This window comes from Watersipora subatra, chromosome 2 (genome assembly GCF_963576615.1).
Source record: "Watersipora subatra chromosome 2, tzWatSuba1.1, whole genome shotgun sequence".
Lineage (NCBI taxonomy): Eukaryota > Metazoa > Bryozoa > Gymnolaemata > Cheilostomatida > Watersiporidae > Watersipora > Watersipora subatra.
This window is the reverse complement of record NC_088709.1, coordinates 26462050-26485464: the sequence shown is the minus strand read 5'-3', so window position 1 is coordinate 26485464 and position 23415 is coordinate 26462050. Positions and strand designations below refer to the sequence as shown.

Sequence of the window (23415 nt, the reverse complement as noted above, 5' to 3'; positions counted from 1 at the left end):
TCAGAAGAATAATACACAAATATAAGTTTCCATTTACATGGCAAAAATAAGCTTATTATAGCATCCAATGTCATATTTATTAATGGCATTATAGTGGGACGCTTGGCAAAATGACCAGAATGATTCATTGTGAGTTAGCAGGATTACTGGCGACAGGAAATGAAGAAACCAATGACTTCACTAAACAACCGTCGAGCTTTCAACAAGCAACGAGTAATCACGTAAGACTGGTTGTTGTTGAGGATTACTGGAACTTCGAGGTTTTTGCTTTTTACCTTTTGCCATGTTTTATTTACCAAAGCTTTAATGAAGCGTGTTATGAAGAATATCAACTTTTCACAGAATGATTTCACCAATCATTAAGTGAGAGTGTCACATCAGAGACGTTGAAGACCAAAGGTTCAACCTTTGTGTAGTCACTTGCTTAAAGGTAATAGACCATTATATTATTGCAGCTATTAATATATATTTACTCATACAACGCTAGCGAATGACAAAAAATATAACATTATTGCCTCAAATAGTAAACAAATTATTCATGATTATGGTGAGGTAAGAAGGACAGGAGCGATGCATTTCAATTGCAGTTTTAGGACTTTGTTTTAAACAGAAAGTCACTGAGCTTGTTTTGAATAGAGTGAACCTAAAGGTCATATTTATGGGGGAACTACCATCATCTGGCAATCTATGCTCACCTAAATTAGATTACCAATATTAAAACACACCTGTTCAATAATGCCTGATTTATGTCTTTTAATTTTTTTTCTTTTTCTCTTTTGGCATGTAATGAAAAACATCATTTTGTTGATGATAACCAATGCCAATGAAGAATTATATATAGATGCATATACCTAACACAGCTGGAAGCAAACCGGAAATAGAATTCTGACTAAAAAAGTTTAGAAATAAAAGTGGCAAGTTTCGACGTACATAAATCTATTGCGAGAGAAGCAACTCGACTATTTTTAAACCGTTAAAAACATTTCATAAATCAAATATGGCTTACCATGATGTCTTCCGTCTTATCATCACGACTGCTCTCATCTGAAATATAAAAATAACTAGGTCAGCTTCTGTAATTTAGGTCAGTTTGAGAGAGCCTAAGCTATTAATGTCGTTTGATCCCAGAATTATCTTGAAAGCAAAATAAATCACAATATTGAGAGGTTAGAAATGCAAAAGGGACAGTTTGATGATGAGTTGGAAGGGAGGAAAATTGAAAGAGAATTATGCCAAAATTCGTCCAGGCATCTCAAGTGCTTGTCCATCGGCGAGGGTCGGACTTCATATTCTTTATGTAGTTCTCACTGAGAGCAAGCAGCTCTTAAAAAAACTGATGAGATGTGAAAACAGCAATTCAGGCTGAAATTGTTTGAAAATAAAGATCTCAAGCTGAATAGATTACTTACAGGACTCCCGCTTACGTCCCATACTGAGATCTGCCACCTCGGCCACAATCTGGGCAGAATTACTGATGTCTATGTGAGTGCTGGCATTTATTGGGTCATTCTGGGCTGGAGCTCCCGGAATGCTAATGATGGTGCCCATGGGATACTGACTAGCGTTTACTGAAACCAACGTTTGACTTTGCATCTGGTTTTCAGAACTGACAAGGTGTTGAGGCTGAGGTGTGCCCCTGTCTTCGACTAAAGGAGGAGATCTGCTCATTCTATCCGCTGCCTTGTTTCTCACAATTCTACAAAAGGAAGAGTCAGTCAAACTGCTGCTGTTGGTCTAACAACTAGGGTGAACCACAAAAAGGTGTTTGAATGACTTCACGTATTTCCATTTCAAACAGATTTGCTACTTTTTCATAAGCCTGTGAGACGCTCTGTTTGGTCTTTGATAGCTGAGAAGGATGTAGAAGTCTTTAATGTTTGGCATCACATGCCGGCCGATAGTCGTCCAACTGTCTACCGCCTGATAATGGCCTAGCATTGACTTAAATGAACAGCTAGCTAGATATTGGTAGGTGATTGTTTTAATGACCAACATTTGAATTTCAATGAGGCCCGTCTTTGGAAACTGACACCATTAATTAGAGATCAAAGGAAGGTCTATGATGAAGTTGCATGTGTGATCGTTGGTAAATATGGAGTTTTGCTATCAACTGGAGGCTTCCTTAAGAGATGCCTGGCGTCGTTTAGTTTGTCAATGCTCCAATCGTCTGCTGTTCCAGTAGCGGCAACATATTACACGCACCGGTTGGGCTCTAAGTGGAGCCAGTATTTCAATACACAAGAGGCAAAGTCCAAGCAAACACTGGCGTGTATCGCATTCTATTAAAATTACAAACAGGAAACATGCTTCCAAAAACAAATTTTTGTCAAACCAGCTCTGATAAACCACTGGATAGCTATAAATACGACTAGAGCGATAGTTTATTACCAAATAACAACGTATAAATTCAGCTCAATTTTTAAAAATAGAAAGTGAACCAGTTGTAAAAACGCGGTACACATTTGTGTAAAACTCATTCCAACTAGTCCATCTCGATAAGAAAGAAACATCTTTCTAAATGAATGACTCAATAAACTCGACTAGGCTATCACACACAGTGGCACTTTTATGTGGTTTAGTGGAGTATTTCTATGACAATTTGCAGCAGGCAACACCTCAGGCTGTCTCAAGTTAATTTCGTTACCTGTTAATTGAAGACACACTTGGTACGTTCTCTTGATCACACACCCCATCAGAGAGGAGCTTGTCCCGAATCTCCCATGCAAACAATGTCATGTTTTCCTTCTTATATTCGCATATGGCATTGACAACCTTAGGGGTTGCGACCTTTGGCTTGGAGCCTCCTATTATTTTAGGTCGTATTGACCCAGTTTCATGAAATCTAAAAATGATAGTATAGAGTGTTGCTAAGGAAATCTGTTCTCACCTGTTGATAGAGCTCACACTCGGAATGTTCTCTGTTGTACAAATGCTTTCGGCTAGTAGTCGATCACGGATTTCCCAAGCGAACATAGTTGGGTTCTCTTGTTTATATTTAATGATTGAATCAACTACAAGTGGTGTTGCCACTTTCGGCTTGGAACCACCGATCACCCCAGGTTTAGTCGAACCAGTCTCAAAATATCTGCAACCAGATGAGAAAATGTCTTCCGTTCAAGCCTCTTCTCCAACTGTTAGTTCCTCCAACACCAGGGGGAGCTTCCACCGAGTGTGCAGACGTTGGTTATGACGCAACGTTATTACCACCTGTACCATGAGCTGGGTACCGAAAGCATTTGTACATTGGGAACCTGAGATGAAGAGCGTCTCTACCTTTCATGAGGGTCATACAATGGGAAAGGGAACACATAGACATAGCATTGTGAGACATTCAACAAACATAGGTAGCAACATTGTGGCAATTTCTTTTAATTCAATGCGTTAAAGCCTAGCTTAATTCAAGCTAGTTTCTTCTGCGTAACAATTCTCCCAATGAAATTGCTCAAAAAGGAATTCTAGTTAGTAGATTTATTACATGCCTAGTTAGTGAACATTGTTACATAGATGCTGAAAGCGACTGAAGATGCTACCATAAAGGTATGTTATGACTGGTTAGTTGAGGAATCAACAGAGGAACAGAAAACCAACACCACGATGAAAATTGAACAATGACAAAAGCTACATCAGGCCTTAAAATAAGCAAGTTAGGTGCCGAAAAGAGGCTGTTTTATTTAAATAAATATTTTCTCTTGTAGTGCCTGACAATTACATCAGACCACACTGTTACTAGAGTGAAACAAGTTTAGAAAAATCTGTGCTTTACTTATTGGATATACGTACACATATGCTTATATGTACATTTACATATACAAACACATATATACACAAACATATATATACACACCTATACATATATACACGTTTTAGATTTGGGACTGTTTTGAAGGCGTTGTCAGATGCATAGTATATGAAGAATAAATGTATTTATATATATACATCTATATTTCTATATCTAAATACAGTCAAACATGGCTAACTCGAACTTCAAGGGACCGAGCAAAAATGTTCGAATTATCAGAGCGTTCAAGTTATCAGAGCACTGTCACAAGTCCATATATTTACTTATTTATTAGTAGATACATGTACATATACAAACTATAATATAAATCAAAAGCACAAATGGCTTGTTTCAAATTAAATGCTTCTAATGTAAAGTTTAAAACGTTTTTATGAAAAAGTATAGAGATTTTTCTATCACTTGAGATTGGTTTGTTGTTTGAGGTTATGTTATTGCCAGGACGTTTTTCAGATTGACATTGGCAAAACTTGATCGTTGTCGAAATGCTCAAAAGAAAAGACATTTTTTTCTTTTGGGGTTTTACCCACGATCAGTTTTGCCGTTTTTTCTTGAAGTTTATGCAAAGATTATCTTACTTTACCTGGGATTCGTTAAGAGCAACACTCCGAGGCAGTTCAATTAGAAGTTTTACGAGGTTTTACGTACATTCTATATCACTCACGTTTTTTTAATAGATACTTATTGAATGTACACACGTATTCTGTGTTTAGGTCAAACGATGAATAGTTTTTTGTAGCTCAGACAACGTATACGTTTAATTACAACAATTTTTAAGACGTTTTAAACATTCAACATTCCGACGTTGATTCAACACGGAATCAACGTCGGAAAACTATTCATCACGGGCTAGCCGGGTCACACACTCAAGGATTTTCGCCACGCACATACAAAACAAAAACAACATGCGATTTTTGTTTTGTATGTGCGTGGCGAAAATCCTTGCGCGCGTGACCCAGCTAGCCCGTGCTACTCTTTGTATAGCAGTATAAATCAAATTTCACCAAACCTTTAGAAAAGTCGTTGACAAAAATATTTTGCCGATGGTGGTAATAACGACGCTTATGAATTACGAAAAGATGAAGTTTACCTCTATGGCTTTGAATAAAGTGATTTTCTAAAGCGATAACAACCGTTTAGGTAGCCGTTGGGCAAAAAAACAGTTCGAATTAACAGCGTTGAGTTCGAGTTATCTATAGCAATTTATCATTACGTGGGAACGGACCAAAGAAAATGTTCGAATTAACCATGTGTTCGAGCTATCCGTGGACGAGTTATCCATGTTTGACTGTAAATGCATATATACATATAATAATATATATATACATACATATATACATACATATATATACATATATACTGTATATATAATTTATATATATTATTTATAATGAAAACGTTATAATTTATTCATACCGTATTTTCCGGACTATTAACCGCACCCCTATATAAGCCGAATCTGCTCTATTTTTAAAAAATTCGATAATAAAACATTACATCTTTTGTATAGGCCGCAGAACTAATAACAGTGCTTTTTAGCACGGCAGCAACATTGCTGGGTAAAACAGAACAGTCCCGTTAGGCACTGTTCCGTATTAACCGCCGCTTTTTAATCAAGTGCTTAGCGGAGCAGTACCGTTAGGCATTGTTTCGTTTTTCTTTCACCGCCAGAGGCGCGCTAATTAGAAATTCCGGTTAGTGCGCCTCTAACAGTGAAAAAAAACCACAGAATAGCTGCAGCCTCTAAATATGCCGCATGGCTCAAAACGTCTGAAAAAACTAGCGGCTAATAGTCCAAAAAATACGGTACATATATATTTTTTTTTATTTACACAACCTTTTGGTCAGTTTTTCATTTTTAATATACAATGCATCTGACGATATCTTCACAACACTCACAGAGACCAAAACCATAATTTTCAAAGATGTTGTAATGACCATTGGTTCTAAGACAAGTAAAGTTATTGTAAATAACACAAAAGTCAATAAGGAGGACAGCAGTCTCAATGGTGTCCTCTGACTATTTGATGCAGAAAGGCAATTGAAAGAGCTGATGCTCATGATTTTAAATTACAAGAGCAATAAATCTAGTGCCAACAGATTAAGTGCTATTAGGAATTTTACATTTGACTTCTTCACAATGGCCAGTTATAGCCAAGACTTCATTTAATGTCTTCAATAAAGTATACAATCAAACCTTGATTTACAGTTGAACCTCAATTTACAATCGCTGCAAGATGTGAAAATGAAGAACCTGGTAAAATTTAAAAAAGCGAAAATAAAAAAGTACAAAATATAAGACATCGCGGAGTTCAGATTTTCCCTAAAGTAAACAATATCTCCATTGCCTAATTTATCTTTGCGCATGCGCATGTCTCCATGGTAACGTAACAGAAAACTTTTTTATCAATTATTCTTATTAACTTGGTGTTTTTCTATATATAATTTAATCTTTCACATTCAAGTTTTATTTAGTTTTATATAGCGCATTTTTCTACTGCTTGTATATTATTGGCAGCATAAACCATCAAGATTTTGAGATGCAAAGTTACATACAACACAGTGTATTTGTATAAAACTAATTTTTCTAGCATACAATGCTTCAATACACAAAAACAATTTTACTCTGGATAAACTTTGTAAACTGGAGTTTGACACAACGCGCCGCAAATTATGACTATTATTAATGCGGGCTTCCGGTAGCGTTAAATCATGTTATCGTTTTATTAATTGTATCGAGATACGCTGAAAACTGCTCAACTATTCTTCAATATATGCTGCTGATCCGAAGAATACTGTAACAGCAAAATTTGGACAGGAACTCTAACTACAAAGGTGCAGAAGATCTCAGAATCAAATTTATCTAGTCAATCCGCAGGCATATAGTTCTAAGTGATTAGTTGACAGTGGAAAAAAGTTGCTTGGATTAGCAAATACATTCGTTGTCTAGATGCAGAGCTGGTTTCTGCTGATTCCCTTGATCACTAATTTGAATAAGCCTGTTGATAACCATTCTCTCTCCGTTACAGCACCTCAACCACACTGAGTTACGCGTGTGGTTTAAAATTGAATTTTTTAAATTGAATTTAAAATTTAAATTTAAAAACCAGAACAAAATATTTGTTGCTCAAACTTCAGTAAAGACAACAAAATCAATTTAAATTTGCGAGTCTTCTTAAAGTAAATTTTAAAGCAATTGAAATGGAAATTTTCGATATTTTAAAATTTTGCTTGAACCAAAAGACATTAAATTGAGGATTTCAAATCTTACCTTCCTAGAATTTTGCTGACACACCCATGAGATACACGGAGCTGGCGACTGATATCACACGGACGCACTCCCTGGTGAGCCAGCTCAACGATTCGCTGTCTAACGGAGTCTGGAAGAGGCCGACCATTAACAAACATACCGCCCAGTTGGTTCACGCCTCCATGACCTACATCAAAAGTGAAATGTTTATGAGTTACACATACCGCGCAAGTAAATTGAAAAATATTTTATGAAATAAATAATAGAAAACTAGTTGTTTTAAGCACACAAAAATTTGTTTATATCACCAAAATAATACAAGCGTATTACGGTTGTTACAGAAGTTACAGATATTTTTGAAGTCGGAAAAATGGCAATAAGAAGTGAGAGGTGGTTATAGGAATATGTTGAGAAGCAAAAAGTTATGAATGAAGCAGGGCATAACAAAAATAATAATAAAATAAAAGCCTTATGAAGTTTCGTAATTCCCGAATTCTCTTTATTTTGTTGCATAAGTGTTAAACATTAGTTTAAAACCAAGCTAATTTGACCACAACAATTCCAATTATTGCGGCTAGATTTATTGACCTTGAACCAAACCAGCTGTTTTATTATTCCCTTGACCATGACACGCATGACTAACAATCTAGAAATATTTAAATAGTATCTATTCTAGAATGTAATGATGCCATTTAAGATCAATGGTGATATTATGGGCCAACCATGAAAATATAACTACTCGGACTAAAAAATATGTTACAACTGTGAAGCCTTCCATGTTTTTACATAACTGCTATCAACAGCGTTTGCTAGCAGCCAATACCATTTTTCTTATGGTCTCCATGAATATTTAATATCACAGAATAATTTGTTCGTAAGTATGGTGCAAGCAATAATTTGTACTATGCTGCTCATTGGATAAGATTTAAAAAAAAAGTAAATGCTGACAGTTTGCTGCCATATAAGGCAGGCTGACAGCTAGATTAATCAAGACAAGCGTAAAGTTATGTTCTACGAGTAGTCTGTTTGTCGTTTTACTAAGTCTCTATGCGCTATCACCCTTTATATGTTAGCATAGGAAATGGGCGTTGAATATTGGATTCAGTTGGGCAAATTTCTTAGCGATGTTACTTCTAAGACAGTTGTTGACCAGTAGCAAATCATATTGGTTTTTAGCCGTCAGATATTTCTCATTGGTCTTATTAATTTTTGCTTTTAAGCATATTTGTTCACTAATTGCTAAGCATAATTTTTTGCATTTTTATTAAATTGTACCAACATTAATCACCTACAATCTTTTTTGGTCATTAGCAAAAAATTAAACAATTATTACTAATTTTCTTCATAAATATCTTCAAATACTTCAAAAATAAAATTTGAATTATCAAATATTCAAAATTATTTATATGAATCAACATCTGGTAAATGATTTTTCGGATTAAAACTTTTTACCACAAGTGATTGCATTGTTTTGCATGCACAGGTGTCTCTGTATTTCCTTTCCTCATTAACACCATGACTACGAAGTGACTCTTTAGGCTGACCCGCTCATCCGGCTGTTAAAATTGAGCCCCGCTATTATTGTAACCTTTAGTCAAAAACAAATTCTAGTATCTTAACTACATTTTAGAATGGATGCAAAAATCTCTCGCTTATAACAAATTAAATAACTTTTTGATTTTCTGTTGTATTTTAAAATTAAGCACTGCACACAACTAGGGTTTTTCCAACTAGTAAAAATTACTGCAATAAAAATCATTTATTCCACCTTATCATTATTATTATTGTTTGTAGGCAAAGAAAATAAGATGACAAGTTTTCATAATGATTTCAATACCTGAAATCATCATATTATATAATATCAATAATATATCATATATCATAACATATAATATCATATCATTTATGTATTTACTTAAGTATATTATCATATATCGTCATGATATATAGAGTTGGTTTGCGCTACGAAGCAGCCAAAAATGCGAGCATAGTAGTTTAGAACAATAGCTTTTTTACACTTGAAATATTAAAAATTTTGCCAAAATTTTGGGTGATTTACACATCATTTGATTTCAAGGGTATGAAAATTGCTAAAATGGAATATTTGTGCACAAAGTACATATCAAGGAATTTGACTCGTATATTCACTGGTTTCATTAGCTTTACTTCTGGCGTGAACGCGCATAATTTTGTTAGCTTCACTTCTTTTTGACTAGCTGTGCTATCAAAACACCAAAAACCAACAATGCATTTTGGTAAACCACATCTAATTAATTTATGATACATTTTAAAATGATTTAAAATACTTAGTGCCATAGTAATTTATAAATATATCTTGTTTTGCTGTCAGAGCAGTTTCAAGCCAGATCATCACAATATTTGTTTTCAGGTAAAGAAGTTAGCTTACCTTGAAGTAAATACACTTACAGAGTGCTGCCACACAATAACAGCAAAGCTTTCAGCTATTAGTAATATAGCGTAGGCTATATATATAACTATGATATACATATCATAAATTTCAACAGTTTCAGTGCTAAACAAACAATGTAAGAATAAGTTATCTATATAAAAAATTCAAGATAATAACAAAGACAACCCTTGCAAACATTGCAAATTAGCTGGTTGGTTGGTTGATGTTATTACAATATGCTGACACAAACGCTGATGCAATTCAAGCTGACTGAACCATTAAAGACAGCTGCTATAAGCCCATAATTCCCAGATGCAGCGAGAAAGACGATGCTCTCACGGTTTAAAGTATTTCTGAGATTCTAGCCTATTTGTAACTTTGAACATTTTAAGTTTTACCCAGTATTATTTCTTGCTATCATAACAAACATTCTGCCACCACCAATTTATCATATTGGCTTGAGTAATGACTGCGCTTATATTGTGAATAAGCCAGCAATTGCTTCGCGAGCCATATCTGTCAAAGTTGTTTTCTCTGTTACTTAACATATCGCTGTGGATTAAACCTTGACTAACTCCTAGTTTAATTACTGGCAACCTAACTGCCTATGCAGACTTAAACTTGTTGTTTTACTGTAAACGCCGATATATCCACCGCAATAATTTGTGATACTACCTATGTTTAATAACGCTACACATCGAGGGTAAAAAGAAATAAGCTAGAAATAAACTAAAGCATTCAAACGACTTACAAGATCCAGCTCGCGACATATGATGTAAAGAATTAGCTCGTTGCAGCTGCCCCGCGTCAACATGCGACATGTGATGGTGATGCGAAACCGGGGACATAACTCCGTGGTGCTGATGGTGCATGTTCGATTGTGACACTTGAGAGACGGGGTGATTGTGGTAGTGATTGATCTGCTGTTGCGGTGATTGCTGAAAGCTGTGATGAGGTATCGAAAGATGCTGAGCACCGGTGTATGTATGTATATCCATCATATTGTCATATAGTGTCAGGCGCTTGCTAGATGCTCGCTGGATGAGAGCAAAATGACAGGTTGAGTCGGGTGACTGTCGTGATAGAGAATGACAAAGCTGAGTTGAAGAGGGCTGGTTATATCTGACGCAGTGACTAAGATAGGTTGATAGTAGAATGCCATTTTTTGGATACTCGCTTCACAGGCCATTAGGCAAGCGATACTGTAGGGGAGACACTAGATCTTATCTTCTCATATTTCTAAATGTCATTCCAATTCTCCATAGAAATATGGTTTTAGAAGACACCATCAGCCGCCATTGGCTGCTGAAGGCTATCCGATCTTTCCGCGGCACCGCCCCAACTTGCCTAACTCTATGGAATATTTGCACTGACTAACTTTTCTTTTTAGTTTCAGCCAATGAGTAACTGTTTCAAAGCTGCTTGTCCTCTCGCAGACTTTCAATCCTAATACATATAGTTTCTATGTAATAAACAAGATAGCAGAAACATAATTCTACCATAAAATGCATTGGTTGGATAGTTATCCAGAGGTTCTCAGAGCGTAGAGGACAGGAAAAACCACAGAGCAGGTGTCTTTCAAGGATTATACCAAGCCAGAATATTCACCATGTAATTAATCACCATCTCACTCTCTGACCTTGCATGCAACTTGTTTCTAGTTTTCAGTCCAAACGTGAGCTCATAGCAGCTCCTGTAAATAGTGTCTTATAAATAAACAAGTTCTCTCGTGTTTAGATGTGGATAGATAGTCCCTTTGTTACCTCTTTGCACAATTACAGTCTCGCATTCACTTAAATATTTCAACTTGATATCCGAGCCAGGCCCTATCGCGATATGGGTCAGTCAGCCAACTCAGCTCAGTGACTGCTGCGTCTAGCTAATTCTACTAGGGGTTTAAGACTACCTAGGTGCATGCTGACAAGCCATAGCTGTTGACACTAACCTGACGACATTCCAGTCAGCAACTAACATAAGCAGTCGCATTGTAATACAACCAATAACAATGCTTCTGCACTGCCATTTTTGCAATGCAAATCACAACCTTGCCTTTGATATGCGTATCAGGGGATGCACGAGCTCTTGCGGGAGTTGATGGCTTTTTCTTTGCGTTTGTCACTCTCCAGTAAAGCTTGTTTACGTCTGCGCAATCGTTCCACTTTCTTCTGCTCATGGAAAATCTAGAAAGCTCTGCGCATTACTCAGTTTTAAAGTCGTGACGTAGAAAGTAGATTGGATGTGAAACCTTTTGCACAGCTTTAGGATGAAATCACTGCTTGCCAACTTCTGCTATCATTTGAAGCAGGAATCATTGGCTCACTTAGTCGTTTGGTATTTAGATTATTTATCTGTATGCCACCTGCTTCTCGACTACTAGACTATATGACTATTTAGGCGGTGTTTGATGGTACTGGCCTGTCACCAGTGGCTTGACTCACTCCTTGACTAACATACGTATGATCCTCGTACACCCTCTGGTTTACCGTGGATGGTTAGTAATATGAACAGGCTTTTGTATTGGTAGTGAGAGCAACTTGGTGTTGAAGAAGTTTGGTGCTGTTATTGCCATGAGGAGACCATACAGTCTGAGCCATATGGAGACATAAATCAAAGAGAAGCTCATACGTGTCATTGTTACGTAAGGTAGAGTGGAAAGAATTGGTCCATAATAATGATCAGGCCCTGTCACCATGAATAGACAATGAATTAAGTTGGCAAACGGCTTGTTCAGCTAGTACTTCTCAGAACGGGCTGGTACCAGCAGTCTTCCAGCAATAACGCTAGGCGATGTTTTATAGCGAAAACATGAGATAGATGTGTTACAATGATAATGTAATGATGGTATAATTGGTTGGTTAAGTTGTTAGCTGATAAGACAAGGACTGAAAAACTTACCAGACTTGTCGTTGGTGTCGGAGTGGTCTGTGTTATTGATGAGAGCTGTGGCGGCCGCGAGTGGATCTGTACAGATCGGCTCTAACTTTTCTTGTTTAGGGATGGTCGTAATCTCTAGTGTTCCGGCATTCACATAGTGTATGACATTAGGAGAGTCAGTGACCAATTGCTGCTGTCCTTGTTCCTGTTGATGTTCTGGTTCGACTACGGGCTGTGGCTCTTCTTCCACCATGGTCGGTTGACCTGTGTAGACAATCATGATAGATGGTCCAAGTGAGTTTTCATTATGTTACCAGCTATAGAGAAAGTGTAACCTATAACCTAGTAGATACAAACTAATAGATCTGTCTGACAGCAATGTGACGTAAGAAAAGTGGTGCTGGTAAACTCTCCTCACCACATCGAACTTAGTTAAACGATTGTCAGTTATAGTGAAGTAAACTCGTCACGTATCCCTGCCCTCCACAAATTCTCCTCATCACTACACATTGGCTTAATTAGTCACAACCCAGTGGCTCTCTTCATTCAAGCATGTAAAACCTAGGAAATACCCCTTCACAGGGGACAGCCCTCTATCGAAAACTAATCAAGCAAAACAAAAGCGAAAAGCAAACAAATTGCATCCGACATGTTCGCCTAGTCCTTACTAGCGATAAGATGCGAAGTACTTACCCGCTGTTTTCAGTCGCAGTAACTACTAGTGACAACTGTTGGCATGCAGTGCTCTCGCTTCACTATAGGATGATCACACATTAAATGTAGATGCACTAGTAGCAGAATTATTAGGAGCAGTCCTCGCGAATCTGATACCGCTTGTTGATTGGTCAGTCTTCTAATACCTGCCTCCCAACAACACTCTCTGAAATGACAAGGGATGAGGAAAGAGTAGTGCGCGAGTAGAGAAGAAGAGAGATTGGTGTATGGATAAAGAGGCTAGCGTTACCCTACCAATGTTCCCTAGTTATATGTTAATTTATGGCTATCATCATTCATCATTCTTGTCAAACGTTGCGCCGCAATGGCTCATTTCATAACTCGCTTAAAGTAGAGCTACGCGTTCAGAGCAAAACATATCTGATTAGCGTAAAGAGCTACGCAAGGATAAAATCTGTAAAACGATAAACTTGTGAACTTGTAGAATAAAACTATGTGAAGAAATTACTGGGAGACTGCACTTAACTATGTCATTCCATGATGAGCTATTTTTATCTTTTTATATGCGTATTATAAAAAAAAGTCAACGCCCTCCTTACAAAGCCTGACAGCAGTGGGTCAAGCGAGACTTAGTAACCAGTGCATTGTAAAAGTAAACAATGCCTCACGATGTTATCTTTTTGTCAACTTCATCACAAAGTCAGCAATTGGTTTATCACAATTAACTCCTACTGATTGCAAAAATAAGACTGCCTAATGACCATATTTCTTGAAAGTTCTGATCTTTTGAAGATCAGATCGTTCTGGTCTGGCGTATAAACTTCCAACATCTTAGACTACTTGGGTATAAAAAATGAGAAAACACCAAGCTAACAAAAATTCAGCTAGGATCTGCCGCCAGAACAGGCTGGTCATACCTAACACCTTTAGAAATGCAAATAGCTGGCACATGTATTTTGCTTGTTAACACGCGAACACGTAAACTGAAAACATTGTGAAAATGTTCACAATAATCGAGCAGTTCTCAAACTCAAATAATCGCAAGCCCCACAAGCTGTGAGGACGAAGACTTACGTCACTTGTAGAATTTTATGCTTTCTTTAAAATATTCATAAGCCAAAATAGCTAAATTTACTGTGCTATGCCATTATGAAAGGAGAAACCAAACTACCATTTTGCAAGGAAAGTTGGAGCTCCAACAGGCAGATATTTTGCTACTTCAAAAATTAAAAAGGCTTTTGTTGTCTTTTGATCATGATTGGGAATTAAATCTAGCCTGTGGTCACTGAAAAAACTGCCTTCATAAACTAAAAGGTGGTGACTTACATTGACTTGTTTGTTAACAGGCAGCAACTCATTAAGGGCGTTATATCATCCAAAAACCCAAAAATCATTCTTCCGACATGGTATACTCGGTGATGTACACCGACTTTAGCTCATCCCGAGCAGGCCACATAACAACGGCACGAGTAATATCTCTCATTAATTAACTTGACCCGCCACTTTGGTCATGGTTCACAGATAGAAAAGTTCAACAAAACAGATTATCTTTTGCGACTTTATTTTATCGTCATATTCCTTCTGTCGTTTCCTTTTTCCTGGTGTTGAGCAGATAGTGAAATTATAAGCTGAGCTATAAAATGGCTAAAAAAGCAGGGAAATAAACAAGAGAATATTTGCTCTAAATGACTCTTTCAGTGCTTATAATGATGTGATAAAGCCATGACGAAGTTATTACCCATGCTGATATACTAAAAACTAAGGGTATAAATCTAAGGGTAACCAAAGGGTGACTGAAGCAAGTCTGACGTCGACGGATTTACTTATGAGAAGTCGCCAAAGTAACAGAGGCCCAAAAACATGCAACTGAACTGTTTCGGTCATGTTCAATTTGGCTCAGCTTCAAGTAAAGCTCGTTTTTGATTGGACAACTTATTAATAGCATAGCGAGTGCAACATTTACTTTTTTTGAGAAATGGTAAATTTGTTCTTATTCAGAATACAGCAAATAAAATGGTCATTGATTTATAGAAACCCGTGGCTACACTTACCAAACATTGGTGAGATATGCTACTTCCCCAGCATTAATTAAATGCCTCTCTAACCACCTCTGTGGTAGCAGCACAGTTTGAGCATGTTAGCCAGTGCTTTTTTACAATGATTAATTAGGAAGAACTATATATTTCAATAGTCTTCACCCGCTAGTTCTATTATAACAGGGCTTTTTTGGCTTATGAACCGAGTTGTTCAAGGCTATTTTCAACAAACCCTTTATATTTTTATTTGTTATAAAAAGACTTATAGCAATTTCAGACTTATCACTTTTAGTAAAATTACAAAGTGAAAAATAAGCGTGATTAAATTGCCCACAGTATTAGGAGATATATTTTAGACAACACAAAAGCATTACAAACAAACTACTGCTGAAGCTAAAAGCAATGTCATTGGATGCAAGTCTTTGATTTCATTGGTGTGATGCCCTGGCATCACACCAATGAATTGCATCTTTTGTGTCAACACGCCGTCGAGTTGTCGTTTTAAAACTAACATGTCGGCCTATGTTGATGGGGATAAAACTGGCATAGTTGTGATTGGTTTAAATAGGGACTCACAACCATCTTGATTAAATTTGTTTATGTTCGGCGCAAGTTAGTTCTCTACAAAAATGGTTTTTAAAGGATGAAGACAGCAAAACTTCACACAAACAGCTATAAATATCCGTGGATAAAATATTCTCCCTTTTGAGAATTATATGGAAGCCACTAGCATAATTTGGAACTGTTTATGAAAGATTCCAGACAATTTTTTTGCTAATTAAATATGTTAAAACTTTCTTTTTATAGTTTAATTTATATCATGAACTTCAAGTATCATGTACATGGCTGATTTCATCATTAATTTGTAGCATTTCTTCTTTGAACAAATTACAGCAATACAAATAGCTCAGTAAAACCAATTAATGTCAAAATATGTTGATGATCCATGTTACGATACAAATGTTCTGGTGATACTTCAATAAGGGCATTGAAAAACTCGACAAGGCCATTATGGCCTTCATCCGACTGAGGCTAATTTTCATTGACCAATGTGTTTATAAAGCCGACATGCCGTAACGTCGATGTGTGTAGCCACCGCTAATATCTAGGCTGGAATGTGGGCGATACATTTAGTCAATACGTGTAGCTAGACGTTTTCACATCAGTGTCCGATATGAAAGTAACGAAAAAGAATGTCAGACACTGCAATAGGGTAGACAATCCATTATATCAGAAATGAGCTGTACGTTTAATAGTGCCTTTCTTTGCTTTTACGGTTGCATTATTGAAATCCTACAATCACACTAAAACACAGCATCCATTCAGTACAAAATCTGTATGTTTTCTGTTCATATTTCGGATAGCAAACAGCTTTGGTAATTCTATAATAATTCTATCATAAAGTAAATACAAAAATACCTTTTATTCTCTTTCACAATTTTATCGAAGGTCAACCAAATGTCACCATTTGTGATAATCAATTCTTAGATGTTGACCACTACATGCTGCTCTACTTGAAGCAATTGCTTTGAGTAAAAGTCTTAAAAAAACACCTATTAGCCTTTGATTCTTTTCTTGTCATGGGGCTAGTTGATGCAAACCTCCCAATTTACTTATTTGAGTGCAAACTATTTCATGCATTGTTCAAAATGACATCACTGCTCGATTTAGAACATGTGATGGCAATGCTTCTCAGGTTCTTATTTCCACTTATGACATGTTAAGTCAAAAGGTGTGACATAGACCTAGGTCCTTAAATGAGATTGGCTAGAGGTTAGAAGGCCACTTATTCAATGGCTGTTGAATATTTTTTAGCCAGTCTACAAATTAAAAACTTTTGTCAGAGTTCAGTGAAGTCACTAGGGGGCGGACATAAAAGCAAATATTTTTATACAAACTGTGATGGCAAAGACATAAACAGCAGCTTTTTAAATGGACTCGCGATTCCAGGAGTATTAAAAACAGCCTATTGACAAAACACAGTCCATCGTAAAATATGTTTATTAATAAATCATTAAAAGAGTGCCATTACAGGCAGCCCTCGCTCAACGACGGTAGATCGTTACAGAGACCAGTCGATATACAAATCTGCCGTTAAATATTTAAAGCCATTTTGTCATCGTTTGGCAGTATGGTATCTTTTTGCAATTTCCTCTCCTAATTAATAAGGTCTTATTTACTGCTTGGGTGGTATATTAAACTCTTATTTAATATTGTAGTCACAAATCTCAAGATTTAATAAACCTAAACTAGAATGTTGGAAGTGTATGACTGTAGCCATTTCATCACTGTAGGTATGTAGTGTACCACTTTACATACCTACAGTAGTGCACTACTGTAGGTATGTATAGTGGTGCACTACTGTAGGTATGTACAGTAGTGTAATACTGTAGGTATGTACAGTGGTGCACTACTGTAGGTATGTACAGTGGTGCACTACTGTAGGTATGTACAGTAGTGTAATACTGTAGGTATGTACAGTGGTACACTACTGTAGGTATGTGGGCAATTCCATAAATAAAGTGATTTTGGGTGAAAATTTCAATTTCGTATTACATTGCTATCTATATGAAATACAGATACTAAACATGTGTCCGCATAGTGTGCAAAAAACTGTTTTTCGATAAAGTCATCGGTTAAGGACATACACCAGTTGCAAAGTGGGCCTACTTTTGTATTTGAATGTTAGTAAAAAAATGCTGTTAGGGAAAAGCAACAGTAGAACTAGCCAGTTTATGCCAGTGATCTAAAAATATTATAACATGTTGTTTATGACTAGTAGTTCACTTGATAGTAAACACAGCAGGATGGATTGAAAAGGAATGTCTATTATAGCCATCCAATGGTGGCTACCCGGAATGTCCCATCAGTAATCAAAATGAAGGTTTTAGTTGATTTATGAAAAACATATTATCTCAATTAAAATTTTGTTTCAGATCCTTTGTGGGCTTGCATAGGGCTACAAATACAGAAAAAATTGAGGTGGTACCCTTATCAGTCTTTGTGTAACTGAGTTACTGATGAGACATGTTACTGATGGGGACACCCCTAGGAACAAAATATCCGTACACTAAATCACAGAGTAGTAGTTATTGATAAAACAGAATAGTAATCACATTACTCTTATAATAGAATAACTTTACACTCATTTTATCCAATTTGTGATGAAATTTAAGAAACAGACAGTCTCCAGCTAAAGTTTTAATCTCATCCTGACGGAGCCAAGGATTCCTGCGTGATAGTCATTGGGTAGATATATTCACAGGCTGCAGTAATGAGTAATCAGTGTAGACTAGCTAGTCAGTGAGTCAACATGAGCAAAGGTGCATGTAGAGTAGCAAGCTATCGAGCTCGACTCAAGGAGGATCTGGACAAATGTACAGAATATCTTGCAAAGCGCTGCTGCTCGTAAACAGTGTAGATGATACAGAATACGAATACCAGTTTCTCCGACGGCTTAAATCTACTACTGGGGTTTTTGCTGTGAAGGACAGTGATGTTAGCTGGATCGACAAAGATGCGATCACCCAAGTCCTTGAATGCCCGATTATTAACGCCAGAGGCCAATACTGCTTTACTGGAAAACTCGATTTTCTTGAGTAGATGTTTTTTCCCAACTGCTCATAAGTCTAATTTGTGCCAAGTCAATCCACATACGAATAGGCCTATTCTCAGTGTTTCATTCATTTTGCAATATAATTACATACTATTTGTCATCGCTTCATTGTATTCACATTACTAATAATTTTTTCTATTGGAATTATTTCAATTTCTGTGTATCCTGTCAATAAACAACTCAATTTACATTGTCACCCTTTTGTATACTTTTTCTCGACTGAAATAATTGATAACGTTTTACAGTTGTTATGATGCACTTACCAATTCACCAATCCTCTATTGTCCCGTCAGTTACATCTTTCACCCCACTCAAAAACTATTTGAGCTATGTTTGAAAACTATACAGTATTTTGAAGAGGAGTAAAAGCTCTACAGAATCATGCTTCAACATTAAAACTAGTGCAGCTTAGGTTACATCTATAGTACAAAACATCTTGCAAATGTCCCGTCAGTAATTATGGAATAGCCCATGTACAGTGGTGCACTACTGTACATACCTACAGTGGTGCACTACTGTACATACCTACAGTATTACACTACTGTAGGTATGTACAGTAGTGCACTACTGTAGGTATATACAGTGGTGCACTACTGTTACAGTAGGTATGTACAGTGGTGCACTGCTGTAGGTATGTACAGTGGTGCACTGCTGTAGGTAAGTATACTGATGCACCACTGTACATACCTACAGTAGTACACCACTGTACATACCTACAGTATTGCACTACCGTACATACCTACCGCACACCCTAATACCCGCATTTAGTACAGAGTACTTACTGGAAGGATAGATTACGGATTATTCTTGACAATATTTTTAGAGTATCCAACTTGAAAATGAACAATAAACTGTACAGATACAATCCAAGGAGACATACGAATGATGCAGAAAGATACTGAGTGAGTGACAGGAAGAGGCGTGTTGTTTCAGCCACCTTATCGTATGTATTTCATGGCATGTTGTTACACTCGCAACAGCGTTGCCACGGTACCCCGCGTTGCCACGGTACCGTCGTAATTACTAGAGATTTGAGTTTAACGAATATTGGAGCAGTTTTGAAGTTCTTCATTGCCATCATTGCTCCGAGTTGTCGTAAAACGAGGTCTAACTGAAGTATAAACTAGAGAGGCTAGGAATAGAAGCTTTGCTAAAGAAAGGCGTCTTTGTCTTTGAATGGCGTCTTCCTTATACCTTCATGCTTTGAAGACTACTTGCATAGAATTTTAATAGATTTTACCAGAAAGTATTTTTCTATCATTTGCGATTGTTTTAGGTCTGAGGCGATTTGATTGTCAGGATGTCTCTAGACTAAAATTGAAAAAACTTGATCAGGGGGAAAAGCCGGGAAATGTTCAGAAGGAAAATACCTGCCAAAATCATGTCACTAGCAAGCCTGTCTCTCTCATTATTAATATCGGCTATTACGTCCAAGTTGCAGCGTTATAAGTCTCTATTCTGTCACTCTTTGCAGCTATAGGCGTAATGATCGCAGTTTCATTTAAATCTGACCATTTTAACCACGGTCAAATTTTGTCAAGATTTTAATCTTGAAACACCCAAGCGTCAGATCACCTCAAACATTAAAAGCAATTACAAATGATAAAAAAATACCAACACTTTCTGCTAAAATCCCTTACAGATTTGTGTAAGTTACTTTTCAACTCCATGTATCTAATGCAACTGTACTAACTCAGATAATTGCATAAACTGACTTTGAGTTGTAAACAAATTAACCACAACCACAGCACAACCACAAATGTATAGACTAGATAAATACACATCTACTAGTGAGCTGGTCATGGCTTCTCTTCTCCAAAGAAGTCATGGATGGTCAGATTTTGACCAAAAAATCATGAAAACAAGAAAAAGACTACTAGATATCTATAATACCTAGAGTCACCTACACAGAAGTCGGTCCACCGAAATAAAGAGCAGATGTCAACGGATATCAGAAGCTACTGCAGTTATGTGATACAAAGCACAAGTCAAACAATACAGTACAGAGTCTATGTACAATTACATATTGTGTCCTACGGACTGCCACAGAATGGTTGATTATGGCTGTCTTAAAGCGCTGCAGATGATACAACCATTATTTACCATGTTGTCAAGAAGACAAGGAATGGTAGAACTAGAGTGCAGCAAGTGTATCAGTCAGTAAAGACATCCAGTACCAGCATTAGATGCATGTCTGTCTCTTTAGACAAAATGCGACCAGCTTCCCCTTTATGGTTAATAAATATAGCATAATATGAGGGCGAGTTCCTATGGAACTTGCTAAGGACATTGTCAATTCAGTACCTAACTTGGTCTGTATAAAGGAGACAATGACACCCATATGAATGAAGCTCATTCCGTCATTGTGCGCGAGCGCGTAAACGCTAAGCATTTGCACATCTTCTGGCTGATTTCATGCAAACTTTGCATGCGTGTGCTCCGTTACTTCTACTATATCCCCTAAGAATTTGGCTGCAAAACTTTATCTGGTTCTTGAGAACCAGATTCTTAAACACCCATCTGCAAGCTGATTGATTAAAAATGAAAAATCCTGGACCACACCAGGTTTACTGGCAGCGTTAGTTAAAAGTTGGCATGATGGTTCAAAACACAGTAGCAAGAGAATACGGGGCTTATGTACAAATTCTCAGTTTTCTTTGAACTTGTTTTTAATGGATGTATGCTACCCTGTAGTTTAGCACATAGAGAAGACTGCGCAGCAAAACATGTTACATAACTACTAGATGGCAGCCAATAGCACAGCTGAGGAGGTGTGTGATATTAAACATGGCCTGATCTTATCGCAATTCACTTTTTAGTGCAACCATTACGTAATCCATTTATTCATTTCGGTTTGCGTCATAAATATTTCTGCAAGAATTTTAAAGTTTTTTGTAGCTTTTACGGTTTTGTTTTTAACTTTAAAACATTCCAAATGTAAAAGCAAGCAAGTTTCAGAAGACAATATGGAGTACTACCGCATAGCACAGCTCTGTTTCAGTTGAAATGATGCTGTTCACCATCTATATGTTGGTACAGACATGAATCAACTGAGGAAGAAGAACTAGATGGTCTTCGAACAATAATAAAAATTGAAGTGTTTAACAGGGGGACAACAGTTTCATAGCCTTCCTGTTGCTGGGCTGTTTGAAGTCTAGAGCAAGCTAAAATTAATGCCTAGCCATGCGTTCGTTGACTTGATGACAATCGATCTCCCACATGATCCCCTAACCGACAAAAACTCAAAGAAGCTATCACAAAATTCCCCTCCTGCGGAAATCACTGCAAAATCACTCCTGCGGAACCCAAAATAGCTGCAGTGTTTGTGTACAGAAGTACTCATGCGTGCAGAGATGCCTGGTGACCACTCCATGTGAGTCCGACCAACACCGAAGACAGCGGATAGAAAAGACCGTTGGAAACAACTTCAACTCACCTGATATTAGGCTGCCGACTACCAGCAAAGCTTTCAGAATAAAGTGCTGCTATCCACTCACCAGCCAGTCCTAGTATCTCTGACTAGCTACTAGCGCAACCAGTGTAAGCCTTTACGACAACAAGCTGCAACTGCTCGTTATCAGCCAGTGTAACTCGCCCGTCAATTACTAAAGCTTATGACAGGAATAGGAGGGCTTTTACACTCGCTACAATAGGCTGTGCTGCATCTGTTTACCCCCTGAAGCCTGTCTATTCATAGTGTTGAAAGACGCCAATAACATTGCTTGTCTTCGATACATTGTAAATACATGCCTCCACTTATCAAATCTGCATTAATTTGCTTACCCAGTGTTCTTCACATTGGTAAGTGTCGTACTGTATACGCTATGTTGTTTTTACAGTTCGCTACAGACACGATAAGCTAAGACATTTTGGTTACTAAATCACAATGCAATGTAGCCTTCACTCTATATGCTAGTACATTTAATCATTGTGGGATATTATGTGTATATCTGAGGCTTTTTAGTGATTAGGCAGTACTAGAAAAGCTGGGTCATCACAGAAAGCCAGGAGACAGTTCACAGGACTTGCTATACACAGGACAGTGAATCAGTTTTTGAGTAGAAACATCAAAAAAGAAAACTGAGCTGCCATGCCTCTCTCTTGTGTTGACAAAAAACCCTCAGCTTGTGGTGGTTTAGACAGACAGAGGCCATCGTGTAACAGCAGAAGCTGTTGATGCAGTTATTGGCTTGCGAGCAGGTGCCGTAGGTAGGTGCTGCCGCGAGGTTGGATGTAGCTATTGTGCTACGGGTGCGCAACATCGTGGTGGAGAAGGCTGGTGGCACCAAGGAGAGGTTGGTGTGCCATTGTTGCAGCTTGATGCTGCGTAACAACTTTTTACTAACAGCTTGCTCACAATTATGGCATAATAAAATATAGCAGAAGAAATATTTGCTACAATAAAACATGGTGAGCCTACAATATGAAATCATTTAATTGGGAGTTGTATGCAATGAAAGCTTTTAGCTTGAATTATATAGTTAATATTTTGTGAAGCTAAGAAACTTGATTGGCTAAAGCTCGTAACTTGATATTAGGCTTTCAGCTTATATTTTTACATACCAAGACAACAAAAAGTAAACAAAGTTATTTTGGTTTTTGCTTTCAAAATTAAATACAAATACTGGCAGCTACTGTTAATTCAAAAGATGACCAAAAAGCTCATAAAGATGTGTATACAATTCGTAAAGATTTACTATGATGTCTGCGTTGTTTACGGAAAGCAGAGGCTATGAGTGTTTTAAGGCCAATGTTGCC

At 37.2% G+C, this 23415-nt stretch overlaps 1 protein-coding gene across 5 annotated transcripts in view; it reads right to left on the bottom strand.

The window, feature by feature from the left end:
* LOC137388881 (paired box protein Pax-5-like) overlaps positions 1-23058 on the bottom strand; it is a 28725-nt gene extending 5667 nt beyond the window's left edge. Inside the window, exons 1-7 of one of the 5 annotated variants that reach the window (XM_068075362.1) lie at positions 22094-23058; positions 13024-13210; positions 12352-12594; positions 7068-7233; positions 2645-2842; positions 1410-1696; positions 1007-1044 (exon numbers count right to left, since the gene is read on the bottom strand). In XM_068075362.1, coding sequence (XP_067931463.1) covers positions 1007-1044; positions 1410-1696; positions 2645-2842; positions 7068-7233; positions 12352-12583 — 921 coding nt within the window. In that variant the 5' untranslated portion in view covers positions 12584-12594; positions 13024-13210; positions 22094-23058. The other 4 variants (XM_068075363.1, XM_068075360.1, XM_068075359.1 and 1 more) reach the window with 4 other exon arrangements.
* Positions 23059-23415: the final 357 nt, after the last annotated feature.